We start from the raw sequence: 22,138 nt of genomic DNA, 5'->3' as shown, positions 1-22,138 counted from the left end.
TGCCAGGAAAACATGCCCCAAACCATAACACTGCCCCCACCAGCTTGAAGGGTTGTACTCATGCATTTGGGGTGCATGCTTTCATGCTGTTCCCGCCAAATTCTCACTCTGCCATCTGCATGATGCAACTGGAAACGTGATTCATCGGACCACATGACTTTTTTCCAATGCTCGACTGTCCAATCCTTGTGTTCCTGTGCGAATTGGAGACGTTTTATCTTGTTAACTGCAGACAGCAAAGGTGTTCGAACAGGCCTTCGGCTTCCATATCCCATACGATGCAGTGTACGGCGAACAGTGCGTTCAGAGATCATTTGAGAGGATCCCTGATTAAGATCTGCAGTAATTTGATGCACTGTTGCCCTTCTGTTGTCTTGTACCAGTCTTGCCACTCTCCGTTCCGCCCTAACATTGACTAGTCGCTGACGGCCACAATTCGCACGTTCAGACCCAGATTTTCGACTGACAGTCCAGTCTTTAAACACTTTAACAATGAGCACCTCTTGAACATTTAACGAATTCTGCTGTTTTGCTGATACTCGCTCCATGGCTCCGAGCGCCAACAATCATCCCACGTTCAAAGGCTGTTAAAACGCGTTGTTTACCCATATCTTCAGAAAAAAATCACTTCTACTGTCGTGGTAAACAACCTGCTTCCCTATTTATAATGGCCTGGCCCTCTAGCAACTTCAGCGCGAAATTATAGCTAATTTGCCTACAAACGTCAGGTGGTCATAATAATCTGGCCACTCAGTGTACACTGTATGTATAATGTATTATTGCCCTCTATAGCTATCCCTCTATAGCTGGTGGTATTCTGAATTGCGCCACTGTATAATGTATTGCTGGGTTTTGTTGTATTCCTTTAGAGCTGGTGGCATTTTGCATTGCGCTGTATAACGATTATACAGCGCAATTCAGAATACCACCAGCTATAGAGGGATAGCTATAGAGGGCAATAATACATTATAGTATAATGTATTATTGCTGAGATTTGTTGTATTCCTCTATAGCTGCTGGTATTCTGCATTGCGCTGTATAATGTATTATTGTTGGGATTTGTAGTCCTCTATAGTCGGTGTCATTCTGCATTGATTGCTGTATAATTTTACACACTTTCCATTTCACTATATTGCACACACTTTTTTTTTGTCTTCTACTTCCACTGCTTGCTCCTGTGATGGACTACAATCTCAATACAAACTAGTAGTTTGTACTGAAGCCTTTTTTTAAAATGTATCCAATTAATTGAACTCAATAATCGGCTAACTAATCGATTTTGAAAATAATCGTTAGCTGCAGCCCTAATTTGTGTATCACTCTGTAGATCCTCAAATCATCTCCGAATTGGTGCTGACACTGTCCATCCTTCTGGAGAGAGCTTTTTTTTTTTTAAATGTATACAGCCGTTACTGGCTGTTACACATACAAGCGATCGGCGCCCCTCCTGCAGTGCTGCCGCCCCACTCCTGCACCCTTCACGGGCTCACATATAAAGAAATGTAAAAAAAATCCCAAAATATTTAAGTCCCCCACCCCCATGTATATATAAACGTAAATACGTGTCAGGTGCGCTAACGCGCAAAAACGACAATTGCTCTACACATGTTACATATCGCCGCGAACGTCGGAGTAAGAGCAATAATTTTAGGGCCATCAATCACTGATAACACTAAACTGATGAGCAGTAAAATCTTTTTAAAGTGTCGCCTATGGCCAATTTTGGGTATTGTAGTTTTTTTAGGTTTTGCGGGCGGGCGCCATTGTAAGGCTTGACATGTTTGATGTCTATTTACCCGACGTAACCCCGTCTTTTATATTTTAGCCACAAATTGGGTAATAATAAATGTTTCATAATTTAATATAGGGGAAAACTGTTTTTTTTTCTCTCAAAATTTACGGTTATTTTCCTTACTATAGTAAAAAATAAAAACCCCAGTGGAGATTAAATACCACCAAAAGAAAGCTCTATCTGTCCCCAAAATTTTTTATAAAATCAATTTCAGTACAGCGTTGCATGATGGAATAAATGTCATTCAAAGTACTGCAGCACTGACTACTGAAAAATGGCCTGGCCAGGAAGGGGGTTTAACAGCCCGGTCAGCAAGTGGTTAAAGATGCAAGCTTTTGGCATTTACTAGATCCCTTTGTCAGGCTTTGTACATTTTACAGGGCAATGTACATAGCCTTTTTAGCATATATGGATTATAGATATGGATAATGCAAACAGTAACAAAAATTAGCAAACATGTATGTACAGATTTGAACTTGCGATTTCACCACTTTAGTTCTGCTTTGGAAACAAAAGGTCCAATTGCTTTTACTGTTCAGCACATTAGTGTTTGAGCTGTAGGGACACTATGATTGTGTTAAACTTAGCCATAAAGGATTAACCTAAATATATTACAAAACAATTTGTTTTTGTTAATCAGGGAAAGTTGCATTCCATTTCCCACTCTATATGCATAGTAAGACTACCTCACATTACCTCTTCGTCCCACAGTACCTAGTTTCCTATTCCATGTTTGCAAAATATGCTGTCACTTGCTACTCTCTCCCCCAGCAACACTAAGTCATCATGTTTTTTTTTCCCCTTTCCTGCCCTTGCAAAGTTTTCCCTCTATCTCCCTCCCCTAGCAAAAAATATCTTTCTTTAAGCACCCACCAATTTCCAGTGCTAATTACCTATCTCCCCAATGATCCACAATCAGATCTAACTTCTTCTGCTCCCTTTCCACAATTAGATCCCAATATCTTTTCTCTTCCTACATTACATGATTATCACTTCACTGCTACCTGGTAAACCTTTGCCTCCTCTTTCTATCTCGAGTCAGCTCTTACTGTAGCTTTTCTCCCTTTCCCAATGTCCAATTGTCAGCTGCTGCTTCTCTCCCTCCCAACCGTTATGATCAGTTTTTAATCTGCTTCCGCTATGCCCCCGGTCCAAACCAGTAGTCATTCTGCCTTCTTTAGTGCATCCATTCCATGTTCGGATGAAATTCTACCTTCTCTTTCTTCCTTCATATCAGCCCTCTCTTTGCCTCATCATTTAGGAAGCTATAATTAGCTCCTACTTTGCCTCCTCTCCCAAAGGGCTCCCAAAAATGATACATGTGCTTATGCAGTAATACATATCAGTGTATGGACACATTTTCTAGTATAATTTTACCCCTTCATGACTGGAGACGTACACTGTACATCCCCAGCCTGAAGTGCCCAAATAACTGACCACGCACACTGTACGTGATCAGCTATTTGAAGCTTTTAAAAGCCGGTAAGTGCTGAGATCAGCGGTTACCGTTCATTAATGGATGCCTCAGTATTGAGGCATCCATTAATGAAGAAATGAAGCTTTTGTAAAGTTCTGTACCCCCTTTTCCACTTACAGAGCTAGGTTATTGTTTTTCTTTTAAATAAATATTCATGTAATTTTATTGGTATCTATCTTCATTTTGTACATTTACCAGTAGCTGCCTCATTTCCCACCCTCGGCTTATACTCGAGTCAATACTTTTTCCCAGTTTTTTGTGGTAAAATTAGGTACCTCGGCTTATATTCGGGACGGCTTATACTCGAGTATATACGGTAATTTAACAAAATAAAAATTAAATATGCAAAAATATTTTATCCTATAATTATTATACAAATTAACCCCTTACAATGAAAATCTGCAGCTGAGCTGCAGCTTTGTTTTTCACCCTAAGGGGTTAATTTTTCTATTTAACCCCCTCATGATGGCATTGTTCAAAGTATGTCAATGTCATTAAGTGTGACAGTTCTTGACACTTAATTACAGTGAGATTGTAGGCCACCTAACCACGATTAGGTTTTAGAGAAAAAAAAATAAAATGTTATCTTTTTGTTTTTAGGCCCAGAAGTACAAAAAAAGTTCTCAAATTCTAGGGATGTGAGGTGTTTCAAAATAAAGGACAAATATATGATTTTTTTTTAATGCATTTCCTTTAGCTGTACTATTTTTCTAAAAAAACAATACTAATCAAAATGGGGGGGTGGAATGTTTTCTTTACGTTTTTTCTTTTTTTATATTTTATTCATCCTAAGTGAGGTGTTAGGCACACATATGTGATGTATATATACATAGTTCTATCTGTCCTCTAAAAAACAATATATAATATGTGTGGGTGCACTTAGTAAGAAAGTATATTACTGCCATGGAAGAATCACACAGCAAAAATCTAAAAAGTGCTTCAGTCATTAAGGAACAGAAACTGAAAAAAAGCTCAAATATGAAGGTGTTAAGCAGCAATATTACAAATGTCAAAATCCCAGTTTACAGTTTTATAGAGAAACATTAAGTTTAACCACCATATAATCGCAGTAAAGACCTCCTAAATTGTCACTATTTATCTTGTATATTTTGTATTTACCCAACACCTAATCATACATAAAGAGAAAAAATAAAACTAGAACTACAGTATGTGTCTTATCTTACCAAGATGCTATTTATTTCTCAGCCTCTTCACAAAACACACCTCATCTCTGTTTTTTATGCCACACCTTAAAAAAAGACAAATTACTGAACAAAAGCATGTATAAACAAAAAGCATTTATTTTAGAAATATCACTTTCTTGACGTATTATTTAATATCAAGGTTATAATGAAGCTACCTTTCTACAGAAACCAGAGACAAATGCATTCATTTGTTTGCTAATAAACCTCTTGTGTCCTTGGCAGTGGACGGGCTGCAGAGCACATTTCGGTTTCCATTCTGCTGTATTACAGGCAAAGCAGATTTTGTGTAACTTGCTAGTCGAAATACAGATTTTGGTTTATTTCATGGTCAGGCTAGTGAAAGGTTAAGATTGTATTGGGTGATGTTTCTCTCCCTAAACTATGCAACTAAAAGCATAATTTAAAAAATAAATAAATAAATAAAACATTTTTAAACTTACTCGCGAAGACTTTTCTCATCATGGTCAAGCTTCTCTCCAGCAAAGGACAATTGGTATGTTCGCCACACATATGTCCTGTTAACCAAAATGTACAGAAGGAATCATTATTAAAAAAATTAGGAACAGAAATTTCAAAAATAGTTCCAAGAGTGCAAACAACATTCCTGGTAAAATCAATATCTGTTGATCCAGTTCCAAGTAATATATTTATTGCAAATATCCCGTGTCTGGAAAGCGATTGCTCATACCCTTACTGCTATCGCAACTTTGATTTAGTTACCTACACTTTGTGTAGCCAATCATTCCTGTAGGCCTAATGGCAAATACAGTGTGGCAAATATTTAGTGGATTGTGGTCCACTCTTCTTTACAGATCTTCTCTAAATCCTTAAGGTTTCTTGGCTGTCGCTTGGCAACTCAAAGTTTCAGCTCCCTCGATAAATTTTCTATAGGATTAAGGTCTGGAGAATGGCTAGGCCACTCCATGACCTTAGTGTGCTTCTTCTTGAGCCACTGCTTTGTTGCCTTGGCGGTATGTTTTGGGTCATTGTCGTGCTGAAAAACCCATCCATGACCCATCTTTAGTGTTCTGGCTGAGGGAAGGAGGTTCTCATCCAAGATTGTACAATACATGGCCCCGCCCATTGGCCCCTCAATGCGGCAAAGTCGGCCTGTACCTTTAGCAGAGAAACAGCCACAAAGCATAATGTTTCCACCTCCGTATTTGACTGTAGGGATGGTGTTCTTAGGGTCATAGTCAGCATTTTTCTTCCTCCAAACACGGCGAGTCGAGTTAATGCCAAAGAGCTCAATTTTGGTCTCATCTGATGGCAGCACTTTCTCCCAATCCTTCTCTGAATCATTTAGATGTTCATTGGCAAACTTCAGACGGGTCTATACATGTGCCTTCTTGAGGAGGGGGACCTTGCAGGCGCTGCAGGATCTCAATCCATGGCGGTGTATTGTGTTACCAATGGTTTGTTTGGGGACTGTGGTCCAACTGCCTTGAGATCATTCACAAGCTCCTCCCATGTAGTTCTAGGCTGATCCCTCACTTTTCTCATGATCATCCTTACCACATGAGGCGAAATCTTGCATGGAGCTCCAGACCGAGGGCGATTGATGGTTATTTTGTATTCCTTCCATTTGCGAATAATCGCTCCAACAGTTGTTTTCTTCTCACCAAGCTTCTTTCTGATAGTCTTGTAGCCCATTCCAGTCTTGTGTACAATCTTGTCCCTAACGTCTTTTGACAGCTCTTTTGTTCTTGCCCATGGTGGCGAGGTTTGAATGGAAGAAAGAGATTCTGTGGACAGGTGTCTTTTATATACAAAACAAGTTGTCGCTAGGAGCACCTTCCTAAATTGACAGGACTAATCTGTGTACCACATAGCCAGTCTGTGGGAGCCAGAATTATTGATGGTTGGTAGGGGATCAAACACTTATTTTAATCACTGAACTGCAACTCAATTTATAACATTTGTATCATGTGTTTTTTTTGGATTTTTGGTTGATATTCTGTCTCTATCATTTAAAATACACCTATGATAAAAATTATAGACCTTTCATTTCTTTGTAAGTGGGCAAAATTGCAAAATCTGCAGGCGATCAAATAATTATTTTCCTCACCGTATATTACGAATACATTTTATGACACTGGCAGTAAAATTAAGACTAACATTGTTATTCAGTCTTTACCAGAAATATTACATTTAGATGCTACATACAGTACGTGGCTTAGCTGCCAACAATGGTCATGGCAATTAGAATGCAAGTAGCTCAAGGCTTTTCAGACTAAATACATTTGTTACTGTATAGAGGTAAGGAAAGATAACGTAAAACTCCACTGCTCCCTTCCCTGGTGCCCCCAAACCAATGAAAAAAAATGTGTATCTCATAACAGTTTTTAATTTTTCATTGGAGGGAAGGAGCAACATGTGCCAAAATCAGAGAATGTAATACCTTAAGCAGTAATAGAGGAGCAATAGGGAGCTATAGAGCAGAAGGTCTTGGTAGGGGCGGAGGACGGTTAGGGTGATATTTTGAGACGAGTTTGAAGATGTAGCTGGGGGCAGAGTTGTGGATAGCTTTGAAAGTGGTTGCTAATATTTTTAATTTGATAGTTTAGGTGACTGGAAGCGAGAAGGATTGCAGACGCTGTGTGGTTGGTTAGGTGGATGAGCCTGGCAGCAGAATTCATGAAAGACTGAAGGGGGAATAGCCTGTGTACAGGTAGGCCAATGAGGGGAAAGTTGCAATAGCTGACACAAGAGAGAAGTGAGTGGATTAGTAGCTTGATGGTTTCATTGTTTTGGAAGAAACATATGTTGAGGTGAAGGTGGCAGGATTTGGACAGTGACTAGATGTGGGGCTGAAAAGTGAGGTCAGAGTCCAAGATTACACCTAGCACCCTAGCATGAGGGGAGGAAAGAATAGTTGTGCTATCAATCTCAATGGGAACCTTTAGGCAGGGCATATGGTGTGGGGGGGGCATATCATGTTTTTTGAAAGATAGTTTTAACCCCTTCATGACTAGTAACGTACATAGTATGACATTGGCAGCGGGCCCATTTAAACAAAAGGCCAGGACTCAACGGCCGTCAGATCGCTTCTATAGGCCGGTAAAGTGCCAACCCCCCCACATAACACCCCCGCCGTGTTTCCCGGGCTCCGCTGCCCCTTCTGTGGGCCTGGGAACGCCTTCTCAGGTGTCGCAGGAAGCTGGGGAGAAGTGCTGTGAAAAGTCCGTTCACCGATCTCCTCCCCCCTCTATGGGACCAGGAGCAATGCGGATTGCATCATTTCCGGTCCCATAGCTGTCATTGCTCGGCTCCTGAAGCTGAGCAATAAGCTATTGAAGGGCGGTCTGCACTTCAATAGCTTAAAGTGGAAAGGTGACACCTTAAAGAGGACCGGTCACCACCAATATGCTATCACATGGGGTACTTACACAAAACCTCAGGAAGACTCGCTCTTCCAAACCCCTATATAAATGATCCAACAAACCAATGACAACAGATCTGGAGCTGGTTCCTGCATCATGGTCAGTTTCATCTGTGCCATTTCATTTCAGCTCTTCTCCAATCTAACCCTAGGCACATGTTTTTAATGCTGGACACAGAAATCATGCTCCCTGTTTTCCCCCAACAGACACACCTAGATAACCCAACCATCCCCAGGTCCAGGCACTTGCTAATGTTATTAATATGTAAAGACAAGTAAATTGACTCTGCTATGTTCATCATATGGTGTTTCTGCATACCTTAATCTGTCTTCCCGAGATTTCTACAATATGTTTGGTGTATGCTTTATACTCCCTAGTCTCCGATGCCACCTATAAATCTAGTAAAAATCAGAGAATGTGTGAACAGAAGGCCAGGTGGCAGCCTTGCAAATCTGGGAAACGGTTGCCTGATGACAAAAAGCACTCACAGATCTAGTGTGCCTTGACAGGACAGGGAGGAACTCAATACTTTAGACCATAAACTTAAATGATAATTTTACAGTTGGTAGAAGAGTGATAAAAAACAACCTCATTTGATTCTTCCATTTGCTGCGGGTGCGGGTCCTCACTGTGTATCTTTGATACCAAAAGCAGAGGGCCTCACACCAATGACGTCACTTCCTTTCCCAAAAAGTTTATTCAGCCAAACATGCACATTGTAAATCCCCACCCTAAAACCACCCCTCTTGCAGCTTTTCGGATTTAGTCACACAGATAGCTCCACGATTAAGCCTGTAATGTTGAAGCACATTGGGAACGGGGTGATTTTTGCATGGCGATCTGAAGTGTGCATGTCTGGCTTAATAAAGATTTGGAAAGGAAGTGGCATCATTGGCGTGTGGCTCCCTGCTTTTATCTATTGATGTTTTGAGCCATCAAGAAATAGTGACACCAGAAACTGCTTCCCCTTTACGGAGTCCACCAGGGATGACAAAGAGGGAGTCAGTCCTTCTAATCAAGGTAGTGGCTTTGAGATAGAAACATATACCTTAAACTACATTCAGACATTGAAGGAAAATGTATTTCTGATGTACAGGGGCCAGACAGGTGGACAGAAGCACAATGTCTTGGTTAAGGTGAAAGGCCAAAACCAGTCTGGTAAGCGAGTCCATAGGTCTTAAAGTTAAACTCCAGCCTTACCTTATTTTTTACTCGTTTCTAGAGTGTCCACTTTTGTATACAAAGGTTTCCATTCCATGCTCACCGTCATATCCCCAATTCAAGTATCTGTAGCTGCAGCAGCTACCTTCATCCCGCTTAATTGCTGGCTTCTACAACTGTTTGTCATAAATCTCTCTCCTCCACGTCAGTTTCGTTGTTTGTGCACCTATTAAACCTATTCGTTTTGTAAACTGTCAATCATCTTTGGTCACCATAATGTGTGGGTGTTCTTTGCAGTGGTCGTCGACATTTGTGGGTGTGCTCTTAAGCGACTGTATTTACTTCGAAACTTAAAGCAGAACTAATAATTTCCCCTAATTACTCTACAAAGTCATACAACCGTAACAGGATATTTGTACTTGCTAAAAATCTGTCCATTTTGTTATTGAACTGGAAGCCAGAAGGCCTCAAAGGAGAGGTAATTCTTCTCAGTTTGAGGCTCAGGCTTCTTTTGCTGGGGTAGATGGGTTTTCCTACCTTCAGTAATATCCTTGATGAAGGTGTCCAAGACAGCTTCGAAGAGATGTTCGCCTTTGAAGGGCACACGCAGCAACTTTAAGCAGCTTTAGTAAGACAGGGCACTGTCAGAACAACTAAGGGAATGACCTACTTCTTAATAAAGGTCTCCTAAAATGGATATTGGATCACAAAACATTTCAGAGGTGTAAACAGTTATCAGCAGTTTTCCAATCAGTGCACAGAACGTCTGGAAATAGCATGTGTATGGGAAAAGTTGTATTGTTCTTAGGACCTCTTAGGGACCCTAGACTGTTAGCAGCTCTAGTAGAAGCTACAGGCTGCTTCTCCATCTTTAAGTCTGCACACACCACTTCAAAAAGAGCCAAAATAGTATTTCGAAACCTTGGAGTTATGGTAGCTGCCTGTGCCGACTTAGGGAGAACTTCATGGAGATTTTTGTGACCCTTCATCAAATATAGCCTCCACAACTGAAGGCTCAGAAGCTGCTAAGGCTGCAGGCAGATCAGATAAATGATTTTCTAGGGGGAAGGCATAGAGGTACAGTTATGTCCTCTGTGGTAAGAATCAGCAATTAACATTGCAATTGGTTCCAAAAAACCTGCATAGGCCCAGAAATCCTGCCATGTTAAACTGTAGGAGGGGGCTATACCCAACAGAGCCAAAAGAGGAGATATAAGGACTCACGCAATGCACAATGATCCAGGTTGTGGGTGTCAGGTCCTTGAAATGAACACACTACAGGCTGCCCTGGAACTGTTAGCGGATCATGAGTCTGAATCTTGTGTCCCTCAATAAACTTAAAGAATGTACACTAAAGCATACTTGAAAGTGTTTTTTCTTTGTAGATACTCTATGATTGGTGACTTGATCAGTAGTGGATGCTGAGTTAAGTGGTCATCTGTTTGCACCCACCTTTCCAAGTACAGCTTATTAGAACTGTATTTTGCTCCATCAAGTCCTGCCCTCTTTCCACGCAGTGCATTTCATTGACTGTTTTTGTTGTCCTGAAGATGATGTACAGCGTGGCAAGCTTTCAGCAACACAGCTTCGCTTTCAGTCCCTTATACTAATTCAATTACAATATAATATGAAAACTTCCATAAGGGTAATTACTTTTCATAGGCACTCTGTAAGGAGGATAGATGATTTAAGCTTTTAGCTCTTTTGTGCCAGTCACAAGCAGTAAATATTTTACAGCAGTGTTCTAATTTCAGGTAAGCACACCTATCCTTGTCTGTTGTATCGAATTTATATTTAGACATTTTTACTTCTGCACATCACTTGCACATTCATTTATATATCTTACCAACTGACATGCTGTATTCCACCTTCACGCTGGTGCTTCAGCTGGATGTATCTCTGTATAGCTTTTTTCAAATCCAGAACTGTGGCATTTTGAACAACAACAACAGCTGTAATGAAAAACAATGGACATTTCAGGTTGCAAATATAAGTACTTATATTGGGGGCCGGCTTCCCGGGCTGTTCGGTCAGCTCCATGCTGATTGGCCGGAAAGCCAGCTTCCCAGTCAATCGGCATGGAGCCGGCTTCCCGGCCAATCAGGAAGCAGGGAGGTGGGTCATTACTTGCCGCCCGGATTCTTGACTGCCCGGGACACCGGCTTCATGTTTTCCTACGGCACTGGTGGTCAGAGGAAATCTTCCTCTGACCAGAAGTTCCCGTATCAGGGAAGGTATCAGAGCATTTGGTAGAGTGCTCGGTGCTCGTACTCACCCCAAATACTCTGCATCGACACCAATACTAGTATCGGTGCATCCCTAGTACAAATGGCCACTGTTAAAAGAATGGGAAGGAAAAGAAAAATAAGGTTTGCAAAAAATAAAAAGCCTGTAATTATCGGTTTGTAAATCGCCATTACTAAACATTTCAAAAGATATATTTGTTGTCATTTCAGAGATATGAGTAAAGTTTCTCTCTAAGTATTGTGGGAATAACAGATTCAGAGATGCCTCTGTCTCCCAGAACCTGGGCTTCAATAGCCATGCCATCAAAGTCAGGGACAATGAAGTAGGATGGTAAATCAGTCCTTGAGACAGAGGATGCGGATGAAGTGGAAGTACCCATAGGGTGTACACCAGACGTTTTATCAGGTAGTAGTACCACATCCGTCTGGGCCAATCCAGAGCAATGAGGATCACATGAATACCCTGCATGAATGTGAAGCAGCCAAGAAAGATATTTTAAGCGAGGAAAGGTATACGCTACACACTTGTGCCAACAAGTCAGGAACATCTTGGCCCTCAGCGCCAGAAGAATCAGCCAATGACTTGTCCCATTATGACAGAATTGTATGTTGCAGGGGTCTGGAGTAAGGAAGCTACCATGAGACCCTGAAGCAAAAGCAGATAGAAGGATGATTCCTGAACTAAAGATTGCTATTCTAGAATCACAGTTTGAAGCTTCTCTTGGGGAAGAAAGACTCTGGCCTAAGCTGTATCTAGGACTAGACCCAAATACTCCAAGCATCGGTTCTAGTGCTGATTTAAAAAGATAAAAGGTAAAAGATCCTCTGTAACATCTGAACAGTCAAGGCTATGTTGGCTGCCAGAGCTTGTACCAGTTGCTCCTTCAGCAGGAAGTGATCTAAATATCCCACAATTGGGATGCCCACAATAAGCACAGCAGACTATTACTAGAGCCAGCACCTTGGGGAAATCCCAAGGAGCAGAAGAGAGGCCGAATGGCTGGGCCACAAGCTAAAAGTGCAGGGGGCCAACAGCAAAGCGGAGGAACCACTGGTTGACTCTATGCGTAATTTTTTTAAATCCCGTTGTGATCCAAGATGGGACGGATGCTTCTGTTGGCTGTGAATAGGTTAAGGTAAAATACCTAAAATTATTCTGCCACAGCAACTGGGGCAATGACACCCTGATCCAGAAAACCTGCTATGGCCACCTAGAGATATGCAGCCCTGTGTGGTGACACAGGAAGTTTGGAAGGAACGGAAGAAGGGGTTTGGAATAATACTCTATTTTGTAGCCCCAGGAAACCACATCCTGCAACCAATCATCTGAGATGCTGTCCAAGTGTCAGCAAAGTCTAACAGACACCACCCAACCATAAAAAGTGGAAGCACACCTTCATGCTGAGGATTTGTCTGAGGGTGTGGCAGACTAGGAGCTGTCTCATGAGTCTTCTCAAGAGTGCTGATTAAAGAAAGAAAATGCTAGCAAACAATCAGGTTAGTCTTTTCACAATAGAGCTGAATAAAAGACATCCATCCTTCTAGAACAGGGGCAAAAACTGAGGCATGGTTGCAGTAGGAGAGGTTATCCTGGGCTGGCCTACAGTTTTATTTTTGGCCCGTTTCCAATCCTTCTTTAGGCGTCAGTAAAACCCAATAGTTTATCACTTCTGGTTTCCCTCAATGGACAAGAAAAATAATTTTCATTAATATTCATACCATTTGTATGTGCATATTATCAATAATAATTTTCTCATACTAAATGTATGCAGCATCAAATTAATAAAAACTTGTATACTGAACATTTATGCATAGGGATATGTTCCCCAGGGATGGTGCAGTTAGCAAGGGTGAGGCACACTCTGTACATATTAACTCTGAGCAATACTTACGCATAATATCTTTGTCAGCTTTACACACATTGACAGTCATGGCCTGGCCAAATTCAAGTGCAATTTGGGAATTTATTTCTTCCAGTGTGACCTAGAAGGAATATAAAAGAAAAAAAAGACATCACAAAAAATATGTTATACAGCTAAATACCACAAACTATTAATAAACAACTTCAGAGAAAAAATCTGAACATGCTTAGCCTTTTGGCAAACCTGTGGCAAAGAAAACCATAAAAAAGTGCCCATTACATAGCAGCGCAGGCACTTCTATGCCTGCACACATGAATCAGAAAAAAAGGGGATTTTTTTTAACTCAGCAAAAATAAAAGTTTTCTCAAAGTGTTCATTTGGGGTAGGGAAGAGGAGAAAAAAAAGGATACTAGACCTGTGGGGTACAAGTCATGGGCTTATAAGCAACAGCAGAAGGCCATTGCTCTTCTCTTTGTCCCTTCTACATGGGAAGTGACAGCTCAGAAGTAGCTCTAAAAAACCCAATAATTTACTACTATATTAATTAATAAATCTACAGGTAATTGCAGGATCTGTGTCCCTAAACAAACTGTTCAATATTTTAACTTTTTTTTGTCTTCAGTTCCACTTCAGGTGATGTCAGGTCAGTTTAAGCCTTGGGTACCATACACAGGGTGTGAAAGGCTGAGGATCAGAGGCTAGCAGGCAAAAACAAACCATAACAATTTATTTAATGAGGCTGAAAGAGAAACAAAAACAAATAGGGGGAACCCTACAAATGACCAGATCAGGATACCATGGTTACAGAGGTGACAGGATCAGGGGTGCAACATACGCAACTACCTGCACAAAGATGCCAATTAATGAAGCAGAGGTCAGAGAATGCTGGCATAAAGTTGCCAGACTTGACCAAAATAAAGGTCAGCATATGTGCAAGAGAAAAAGGTCCTAGGGTGAAGGTTACAGGATTTTAAATGAACTTAAATGTAACAAAGAAAATGATGGCATTTGTCTTGGTACTGTTGCAGAACGTATTTATTACCTGTATTGGTAGGTCACACAGTAGAGGATCTTGCACCATCATTGCCAAGCCTTCCTGGAATATGTCTACAACCTCTGCATGTGGGAGTTCCTCTTCTGCATCTTCCTGTTCGACCTCGTTAGAGTGAATCTCTTCGTAATTGTCATATTCTGATTTAATTTTTATATCAACATCCATTTTCCTAAAAAAAAAAAAATTAAATTCTTAAAACAAACATTTTTTCCAGTGCTGACCTTAAGATGACTTCCTATGAGTGCCTATATTAAAACATCAAGATTATAGTAATATTCTGCTTTCAGTCAATTTTGTTCTAAATTACGCAAATTTGCAGCACCTTAAACTTGCCATAATCTACATTGCTAGAAAAGCAACTTTCCTCTTAAACGGGTATTTATTCCCTTTTGCCCTAAAGAGACCCTGTCACCAATTAAAATAACATTCATTTAAAAGCACACAAAAATCAAGTACTTTAAATCCCCCTACAGGAAATTTCTATCCTCCCCAGTGCCATCTAGGGGCAGTAGTGCCGTGTGAATGGCAATCACCAACCTATATGCTGGGCGAGTTATAAATCAGGCCCCAAGTGAAAGGCAGCCGGATCGGAGTCAAAGGGCCTGTTCACACCAGCCTGCGCTCTTTATGCTACATAAACGCATGCACTTGTCTGCATTGTATAGGTGCAATGCGGATGTTGTTACAATGCATCATTTTCCTCTTTTTATCTATTTAACTTTATTGAAGTTTTACAAAATGACACTTTATTCAACTGTTATACATTGCTCTGTGTAAAAATGCAGACACCCAACATTTTTACACAATGCACCTAGAAAGCAATTGTTTTCTCTTTGTCCTTGTGTTGAGCTTGCTTTGATCAATGCTGATTAACACACATGTGAACAAGCCCTGTGTTGCTAATTTACTTGATACATATCTTCTAGTGTCATCTTTCAAAGGCGTACTTTTTTCCTGCAACAGGATCACTAAAAATAAAACAAATAAAATCTTTAGTAATAAAGATTTTAAAGGTTTTTTTCCCAAGCTATCCTTATTTTGTTAACTTGTGTTGTTAAAAACATTCCTAGTTATGACCTAATTCTTCCAATAAGCCACCCCGGGGGCGTCCCGAGGCTGGGTGACACCCGGAGAGGTAACCGAGTGTCACCCCGCCGAGACGTCACCACGCATGCGCATGATGTCATTGCGCACGCACGGCAGTTTTCTGATACCTGCTGGCGGCCATCTTGGTGATGGACGCCAGCAGAGAGAGGAGGGGACAGTCACCCGGCGGGATAAGGTATGCCGCCGCGTCCCCTCCTCTCTCCTGATACTGTCGGGCGTTCGGTCCATGACCGAGCGCCCGACTTTTCAGAGGGGGTGACACCAAAATGACCCCCCTTGTGACACCACTGAGCCACCCTCATTTTTGCTGCAGTTTAGGGGTCCCTGTTCCCCATCACAAAATGTGGAGGTATGCTCTATGTCAGCGTTTCTCAACATTTTCTCAGTCACAGCACCCTCTAAAAGCATGCAACATCTCAGACACCCAAATCCGAAATCTAAAAAGATATGTTTCCCCAAGTCCATACCAGACGCTTATCCTAGATATGGGGAGACCCAATGTCAACTACTATCCATACACAGCAGCGCAGCCCTGCACTCAGTATTTCAAATTCCATTGGCAAAGGGCAAGCACATGCTGGTCAGGTGACCACACTGAACAGTGAGAAGCACTTCTTATTGGTCAGCGCGGTCAGAAGTGCTTCTCATTGCCCAGCACAAACAGGTAACCAATGAGTGCTCACCATTTGCAAGCAAAATATCGAGTGCAGGCCTGCTCTGTTGTGTACGGTGTAAGGATAGTACACAGGCAACTGCAGCGGGGAAGGAGTGTTCAGTTAGGAGGTCAGAGCAGCGGCTGGGGGAAGAGTGGGCAGATTGGTGGCGGTAATTCAATTTTCCCAAATTCGCCTGGGAAAGTGGTGTTACCCTTTAATAGCTCCCCTTTCACATCAGAGCAGCAGCATGGCAGAGAGCACAGCATGTCTGGACCGAGGCTTCCTATCTCTCCTGAATGGCTATCGCCTGCCCTAGATAAGTGTCATGTCAGCCCGCATGCATAATGGAAACACATGATGCTGAGCAAAAGTTGCACGGAAGCTAGTGGAGAAAGCCTGCTCTATGTAATAACATGGCGAGGGTGTTAATCTGTTAACAGGACTTGTCAATCACAAAACGTGTTTTCACCTAATTACTATCTCTACCTAAAGTGCGCCTACAAAGTACATTTAACTGAATCCACTATCAATTTCTTCCAATGTGCTCAGAGCTAGTATGGCCGTGACAATCTACACCGTCTTCCCTTATAATACAAATAGTTGGCACTCCAGTAAATGCACTGGTATAATCTACTTCACTCCTCACGTCTTGGTTACATACCAACTGAATGGCCCCTTCTAATGAACACGCTCCTGTTTCCGTTCCCTACCAGCCAATCATGCGCTGGCGGAAGTGATGACACGTTTCCAACTAATGGCGGAAATACATTAGGTTTGGCTTCTTGATGGCGGAAGTGGCTGGAGCCGTCTTTCTCGCTCTTTAAGCATGTTGTTGTTCTGTCCGACGTGTGGGAATGTGCTGATAGTGGAAGAAGGGCAGAAATGTTACAGATTCGCCTGTAATACATGTCCATATGTGCATAACATAAACCGCAAGGTAATGCTTTGGTCTCTCTATATAAACGTTTAAGTGTAGATATCCAATGTCTCTGTGACTGGTAGGTTTTTATTACCTGCTCACTGGTTATGTTTCTACTTCCTGTAATAGGGTGACAACATTATTCGTTCTGGAATGATATTGTGCAATAGCAGTGCAACCCAGTGGACAGGGTAGGAGGACTTATAGGTTTATATTGGTTTGAAAGAAAAGCTTTAATTAGAAGATGTAAAAGTTGGATTTACGGTAACTAAAAGCTCATCGCCAGCTAAAATTGTTTTGAATGTGGAAAGCGCAATGTACTAATTACCTTTGCATTAGGTACATTAATCATTTTCATGCTCCCCTCAACCCTTCCATAAATGATTACAGTGCTAGTTCAAGCAAAAAGAAGAAACTGGGACACGTGCTCAGCACCTCGACCATTCACAATACGTCTTTTGTATTTGGTTTTCTTTTGGGGGGAGGGGGGGTTTACACAGAATACAAGGCACTCTGTGGATGGACAAGGAGATCATGAGGGAAAGTAAATTGCATCATCTCCATTGAGCATTCATAGAAAGTCATGTATTATTTTTGTAAAGAAAAAAAAAAATGTTTTGTGAGATGCTGAGGTTGGAGCTACCCACTACCTTCTCTGTATCGGAGCCAAGACTGTACATCTCATTGCTTACAGAAGGGTTGGGGTTATCATCTTACCTAAACAGCAGGAGCCTGCCACATCTTTAAAGCTTACATTAGCGCATGGCCAACAAAAACTTTTTGTTTTTTTGTTGCCGGAGTTCAGCTTTAGGCAGTTACAGCATCAGTATTGTTTTACTGCACTATAGCAGCCTTTCTCAACCAGGGTGCCATATGCATTCTGGCATCCTCAGGGGTCGCTCAAAAGTTTGTAGTGGTCGGCCTGTGATGTGAAGGGGGAACTCTGATGTGAAAATGGGGCACTCTGATAAGAAAGAGGGGCTTCTGATGTGGCTGATAGTTCCGATCTCCTTCTGACAATGCCTCTGTGGCTTCAATACTGACCCAGAACAAGCATGCAACTACTAAATTAAAGCTACCCATATGCTAGTCACAATTCCACCAGAGTGTGGCTGAACCAGAAAAAACTCAGAGGGGAATTTATCAAAACAGAAGCAGACAAAATCTGGAGCAGTTGTGCATGGCAACCAATCGGCTTCTATCTTTCATTTTCAAATCTCAACTGAACAAACTGAAGCTGATTGGTTGCCACTGACAACTGCTCCAGATTTTGTCTGCTCCATTTTTGATAAATTCTCCTCTCGGTGTACGGCCAGCTTCAGAATGAAAAGAAAAGCTCTTGATTTGCATGCTTGCTCTGGGTTAGTGTTTCAGAATGTGTTTAAGTTATTGGATAATCATTAGAGCCAGCCAACCAGTATTTTCAGACGTATGTGTAGGAGCAAGTCCTTTGATTGCAGGAGGATGTTGTAAAGTAAAGCATAAGATAAACACCGGCTCCTGAGTCAAGAATGGCTGTAACATGGAGACAGAGATTTTCACTCTTCTCCAGTTAAAGAAATTTTTATACCATTCTCTGCCCTCCCATTGAGGAGATCTTACCTCAGTTCCTGTTCTCTCTAAAGGTTGCCATACACCTTACAACCATCGCACGACTTTTGTTGTGCGATGGTTGTAAGGTGATTAAAATTCCGTACGAACTGCCCATCTTGGACAGGCAGATCGTACTTGCGATCATCGCAGGTCCTCCCCGCTAAAGGGAGGGCTTAAAGATGATTGCAATGGTGAGCAGGCAGTGTGCGCCTGCGCACCTCGGCCTGTGCGTTTCATTTTGGGATCGCGCTACCAACCCGCCGAAAAGTTTTCTAGTGTGCTCGTAAGACGAAACTCATGCGACCTTACAGTATATGCGGTCGCACACTGCCCATACACCTGCCGTTTCTCATACGATCGCGGGATCACCCATGATTATCGTACGATAATAGTCAGGTGTATGGGCAGCTTAACAGGGAAGAAATGAGAAGAGAGCCACCACATACATACACATAATGTTGTCTGTGTACACAGGTGACATACACAGACAACATTAAAAACCTGTTAGAGACTCTACAGTTCCTTGCTTGGTTTACTTTCTCTCCTAAGTCAGCAATTACAGCATCTTAAATACATATCCCGAACCTGAAGACTAAAATTTTGACTGTCTGCATGAATTACATTTTCTGTCAGCCAATGAATACAGCTGGCTGATTTAGTGTAGGGGAAAACAACTAGGAGGGAAAGTTGGGTAAAATGCTGGGGTGAGGATGAGAGCACTATAAAACAAAACTGGGCAGAAGAAGATGGCTTTAGTATGTAGAACAGAAAACAAGGGGGGTGAACACTCTGAATTCATTTGTTTATGCTACATATTTAAAGTTTCTATTGCCTATTTTATTTCAGGTCACTAGCAGAAAGTATCCTAAACTCAAGGAAGTTGATGATGTTTTGGGTGGTTCCGCAGCATGGGAAAATGTTGACTCAACTGCAGGTAAATAATAGTTGTATGATAGTTGTATGATATGAATGGTTCTTTCATGAGCGCGTTTCAGTAGGGTTCGATTATAAATGAGCATAAATTATTTGATTACAAGGCCTCCTATGCTACAGTGCAGGACCAATGAGGTTGGTGCTTCTTCATAATAGAACAGGAAGTACAAAAAATATTTAAAAGCCGTATCCCAATCTTCTTCTTTTTTTTTTCCTGGATGATTGTTTTTTTTGTCAGGTTTTAGCCATAGCATGTGAGGAATCTCTTCTATAGCAGTGTCCCCGTGCTTACCTTGTTTCTTTTTTCAATTAAGTTAAAGTGTTAAAAAAAAAATTAACTTCTCTTATTTCCTCCCTTTTTAGCCTGTTTTATATACAATTGAAAGTGTTTTGTTCTACCTACTCGATCAGTGCAAAAAAAACGAACTGATAATTCTTTCAGAAATCCAGTGCGGTCTTGTCTTATCTCAAGCATTGTTATTTGCCCGCCCCAGTTCAGCTCTGTGGACTGCAGAACCCCTCCCTTCTATGTTATGGAGATGACGAGAGGGGGAGTTGTTTTGTAATCCTAACACTTTTACTTTACTAGGGTGACAAGGCTGCTCCTCCATAGGTGCAGTGAGTGAGCGTTAGAAATGAGTCCCCCAGGTTAAACTAATGGAAACAATCTGAAAGAGAAAACTAATCTAAAGACCGGCAAGCTGCTACATTTTTGTACTTGGGTTTAGATGCAATTTAACAGTGATGTGAATTAGAGAATTGGAATTCTACAACTTCCTCAACTCCTGCTTGGTGTGGGTATGGGAAAATCTGGGATCTGTGCCCTCGAGCCAGAAATAAGAAAGTATCTGGAGTAGGAAATATTGGCAACTGCAAGTGAGGTAATCAAGTTTGTAACATCTTTCCAGTCTAAACTAGAGAGCTATGGGAAATACTGAAAACCCCAAAGTCACAATGGAGATGGTTTGTAGAGCACTATTTATTTCTCCATATTCTGTCCTAATGGAAGAGTTCAGTCCTTATGCTGAATAATGCATTTCAAGCTATCTGGCTTCTAACCTCATTCATCCATGTGGTAAAATAGGCACAAGCATGGCAACTGTCCATTCAGTAATCTGCCTGTTCCTGGTATAGATGAGCATGTGACTCACTCCATATGACAGCTCTGGCCAGTCAGCGCTGTCACATGAGGAGTCCGTAGTCCTGTGCTAGCAATGACTGTTTAACTTGTAGCTCCAGCAGAGAAGCAGAAAGAAGGTTTTTGCTGGCAGGTTAAAGTGGACCTGTTGATTTGCCTTGTGTGGGCAAAGCACAAGTACATTTTAAGAGTAATAATCAATATCACTGAAAATGTGCTCAAAAGTTGTTGTGCTCAAAAACAAGCACAATTTAAATAAGAATAGATTTTTTGTATTTTGATGCCTGACTGTCATGTTGATCTGTTGTAAAATTGAATTGAATTCTTGAAATTTAAATACAACCTTCCCAAACAGTTTCAGTTTTTCATCCAGGCAGAGCAGTTGTGCACCATTCCACCCCATTCCCAAAAATTTGTTTATTGCTTTCTTAATGGTGTATTAGAGAAGGTTTACATGGCAATATGTCATTTGTGCTTTATTCTAATCTATTTTACTTTTCATACAATTTCAGAAAAGTGTCCAAAATGTGAGCATCCACGTGCCTATTTCATGCAGATCCAGACCCGTTCAGCTGATGAACCAATGACTACATTTTATAAATGTTGTAATTTACAGTGTGGACATAGGTGGAGAGATTAAATTATTTTATTAAGTTACTGACTAGCATTTCATTATTAACTTCAAAAAGCGCAATAAAGCTTATTTTTGTTTATATTAAGCATTTTTATTTGGTATTTGTCTGTTTAATTAATGCACAGAGCAGGTTTAAATTAAGTGGTACCTGTTAAAGAGGAAAAAATATATAATTTTGTAAAGTATGGTGTACTAGTTCAACATTTAAAAAATGTGTTGTTCGAGGGCTCATACATGGAAACTATAAGGAAGGAGAATAAAAATAAACAATAAAGGTGATCAGCGCCAGTAAGTGTAATGTGGAAATAAGAGCTACCAAGCACTAAGGATATAACTAAATATCTAAAAATTTGAAAAACAATAATCATACATATCTAATACATTGAAACATATATAAGTGAGTCACATATATGAGCCTTCAAACAAATGAGGAATAGAAAATATCTACACAAAGACAAAAAAGCAATATAGACAATAAAAAGTCTCAAGGAAAAAACAAAAGCAAAGAATGGTGATTGTGCAAAAAAAAAAAAAATCCTTCAGAAGATTCACAGCCAATCTGCATATAACTCTCAGGTAAGGATAATCACACAATGCAGACAGACCTTCACCTCCACCCAGTGAGTGATGACAACAAGTGAGTGCTCACTTGGGGAAGTAGACCTACAGAGCTAGGTCAAGTGCTCTTTTTCCCTTCTTAATGGGGGAGGGAAGCCCATGCACAGAAAAGGCGATAAGGTCTCCTCAGATCACAGGTACCAGTATAAATCCAGGTGGAAAGAGAAAAAGGACATAGTGCGTAACGTCCTATAAAATGCAATTTATTAAATTAAAAAATGCGTACTCACAATGATATAAACAGTACAGGCATTGGGTATTGCTGGATCAGACCAGCAGGACAAATGGCAGCAAAGCGAAAAAGAAACCTGTTCGTCCGGCTCAGCTCAGTGACATCAGAAGCTTGAGAATATTGAGAAC

At 41.0% G+C, this 22,138-nt stretch overlaps 2 protein-coding genes across 2 annotated transcripts; one reads left to right on the top strand and one right to left on the bottom strand.

Moving 5' to 3' along the window:
* Positions 1-4,437: 4,437 nt before the first annotated feature.
* SNRNP25 (small nuclear ribonucleoprotein U11/U12 subunit 25) lies at positions 4,438-14,345 on the bottom strand. The gene is made up of 5 exons (XM_018571296.1): positions 14,169-14,345; positions 13,157-13,247; positions 10,865-10,970; positions 4,915-4,989; positions 4,438-4,518 (listed from the first exon to the last, which is right to left on the bottom strand). Exons 1-5 carry the CDS (start codon positions 14,343-14,345, stop codon positions 4,461-4,463), a joined length of 507 nt encoding a protein of 168 aa, XP_018426798.1. The 3' UTR covers positions 4,438-4,460.
* A 2,383-nt stretch (positions 14,346-16,728) lies between these two features.
* On the top strand, positions 16,729-21,225 carry POLR3K (RNA polymerase III subunit K). The gene is made up of 3 exons (XM_018571297.1): positions 16,729-16,880; positions 19,302-19,389; positions 21,039-21,225. The coding sequence occupies exons 1-3, from the start codon at positions 16,770-16,772 to the stop codon at positions 21,164-21,166; spliced, it is 327 nt and encodes a 108-aa protein (XP_018426799.1). The 5' UTR covers positions 16,729-16,769; the 3' UTR covers positions 21,167-21,225.
* The last annotated feature ends 913 nt before the right edge of the window (positions 21,226-22,138 follow it).

This window comes from Nanorana parkeri, unplaced genomic scaffold (assembly GCF_000935625.1).
Source record: "Nanorana parkeri isolate BGI_ZX_2015 unplaced genomic scaffold, ASM93562v1 scaffold1727, whole genome shotgun sequence".
Lineage (NCBI taxonomy): Eukaryota > Metazoa > Chordata > Amphibia > Anura > Dicroglossidae > Nanorana > Nanorana parkeri.
This window is presented reverse-complemented; position numbering and strand designations above follow the sequence as displayed.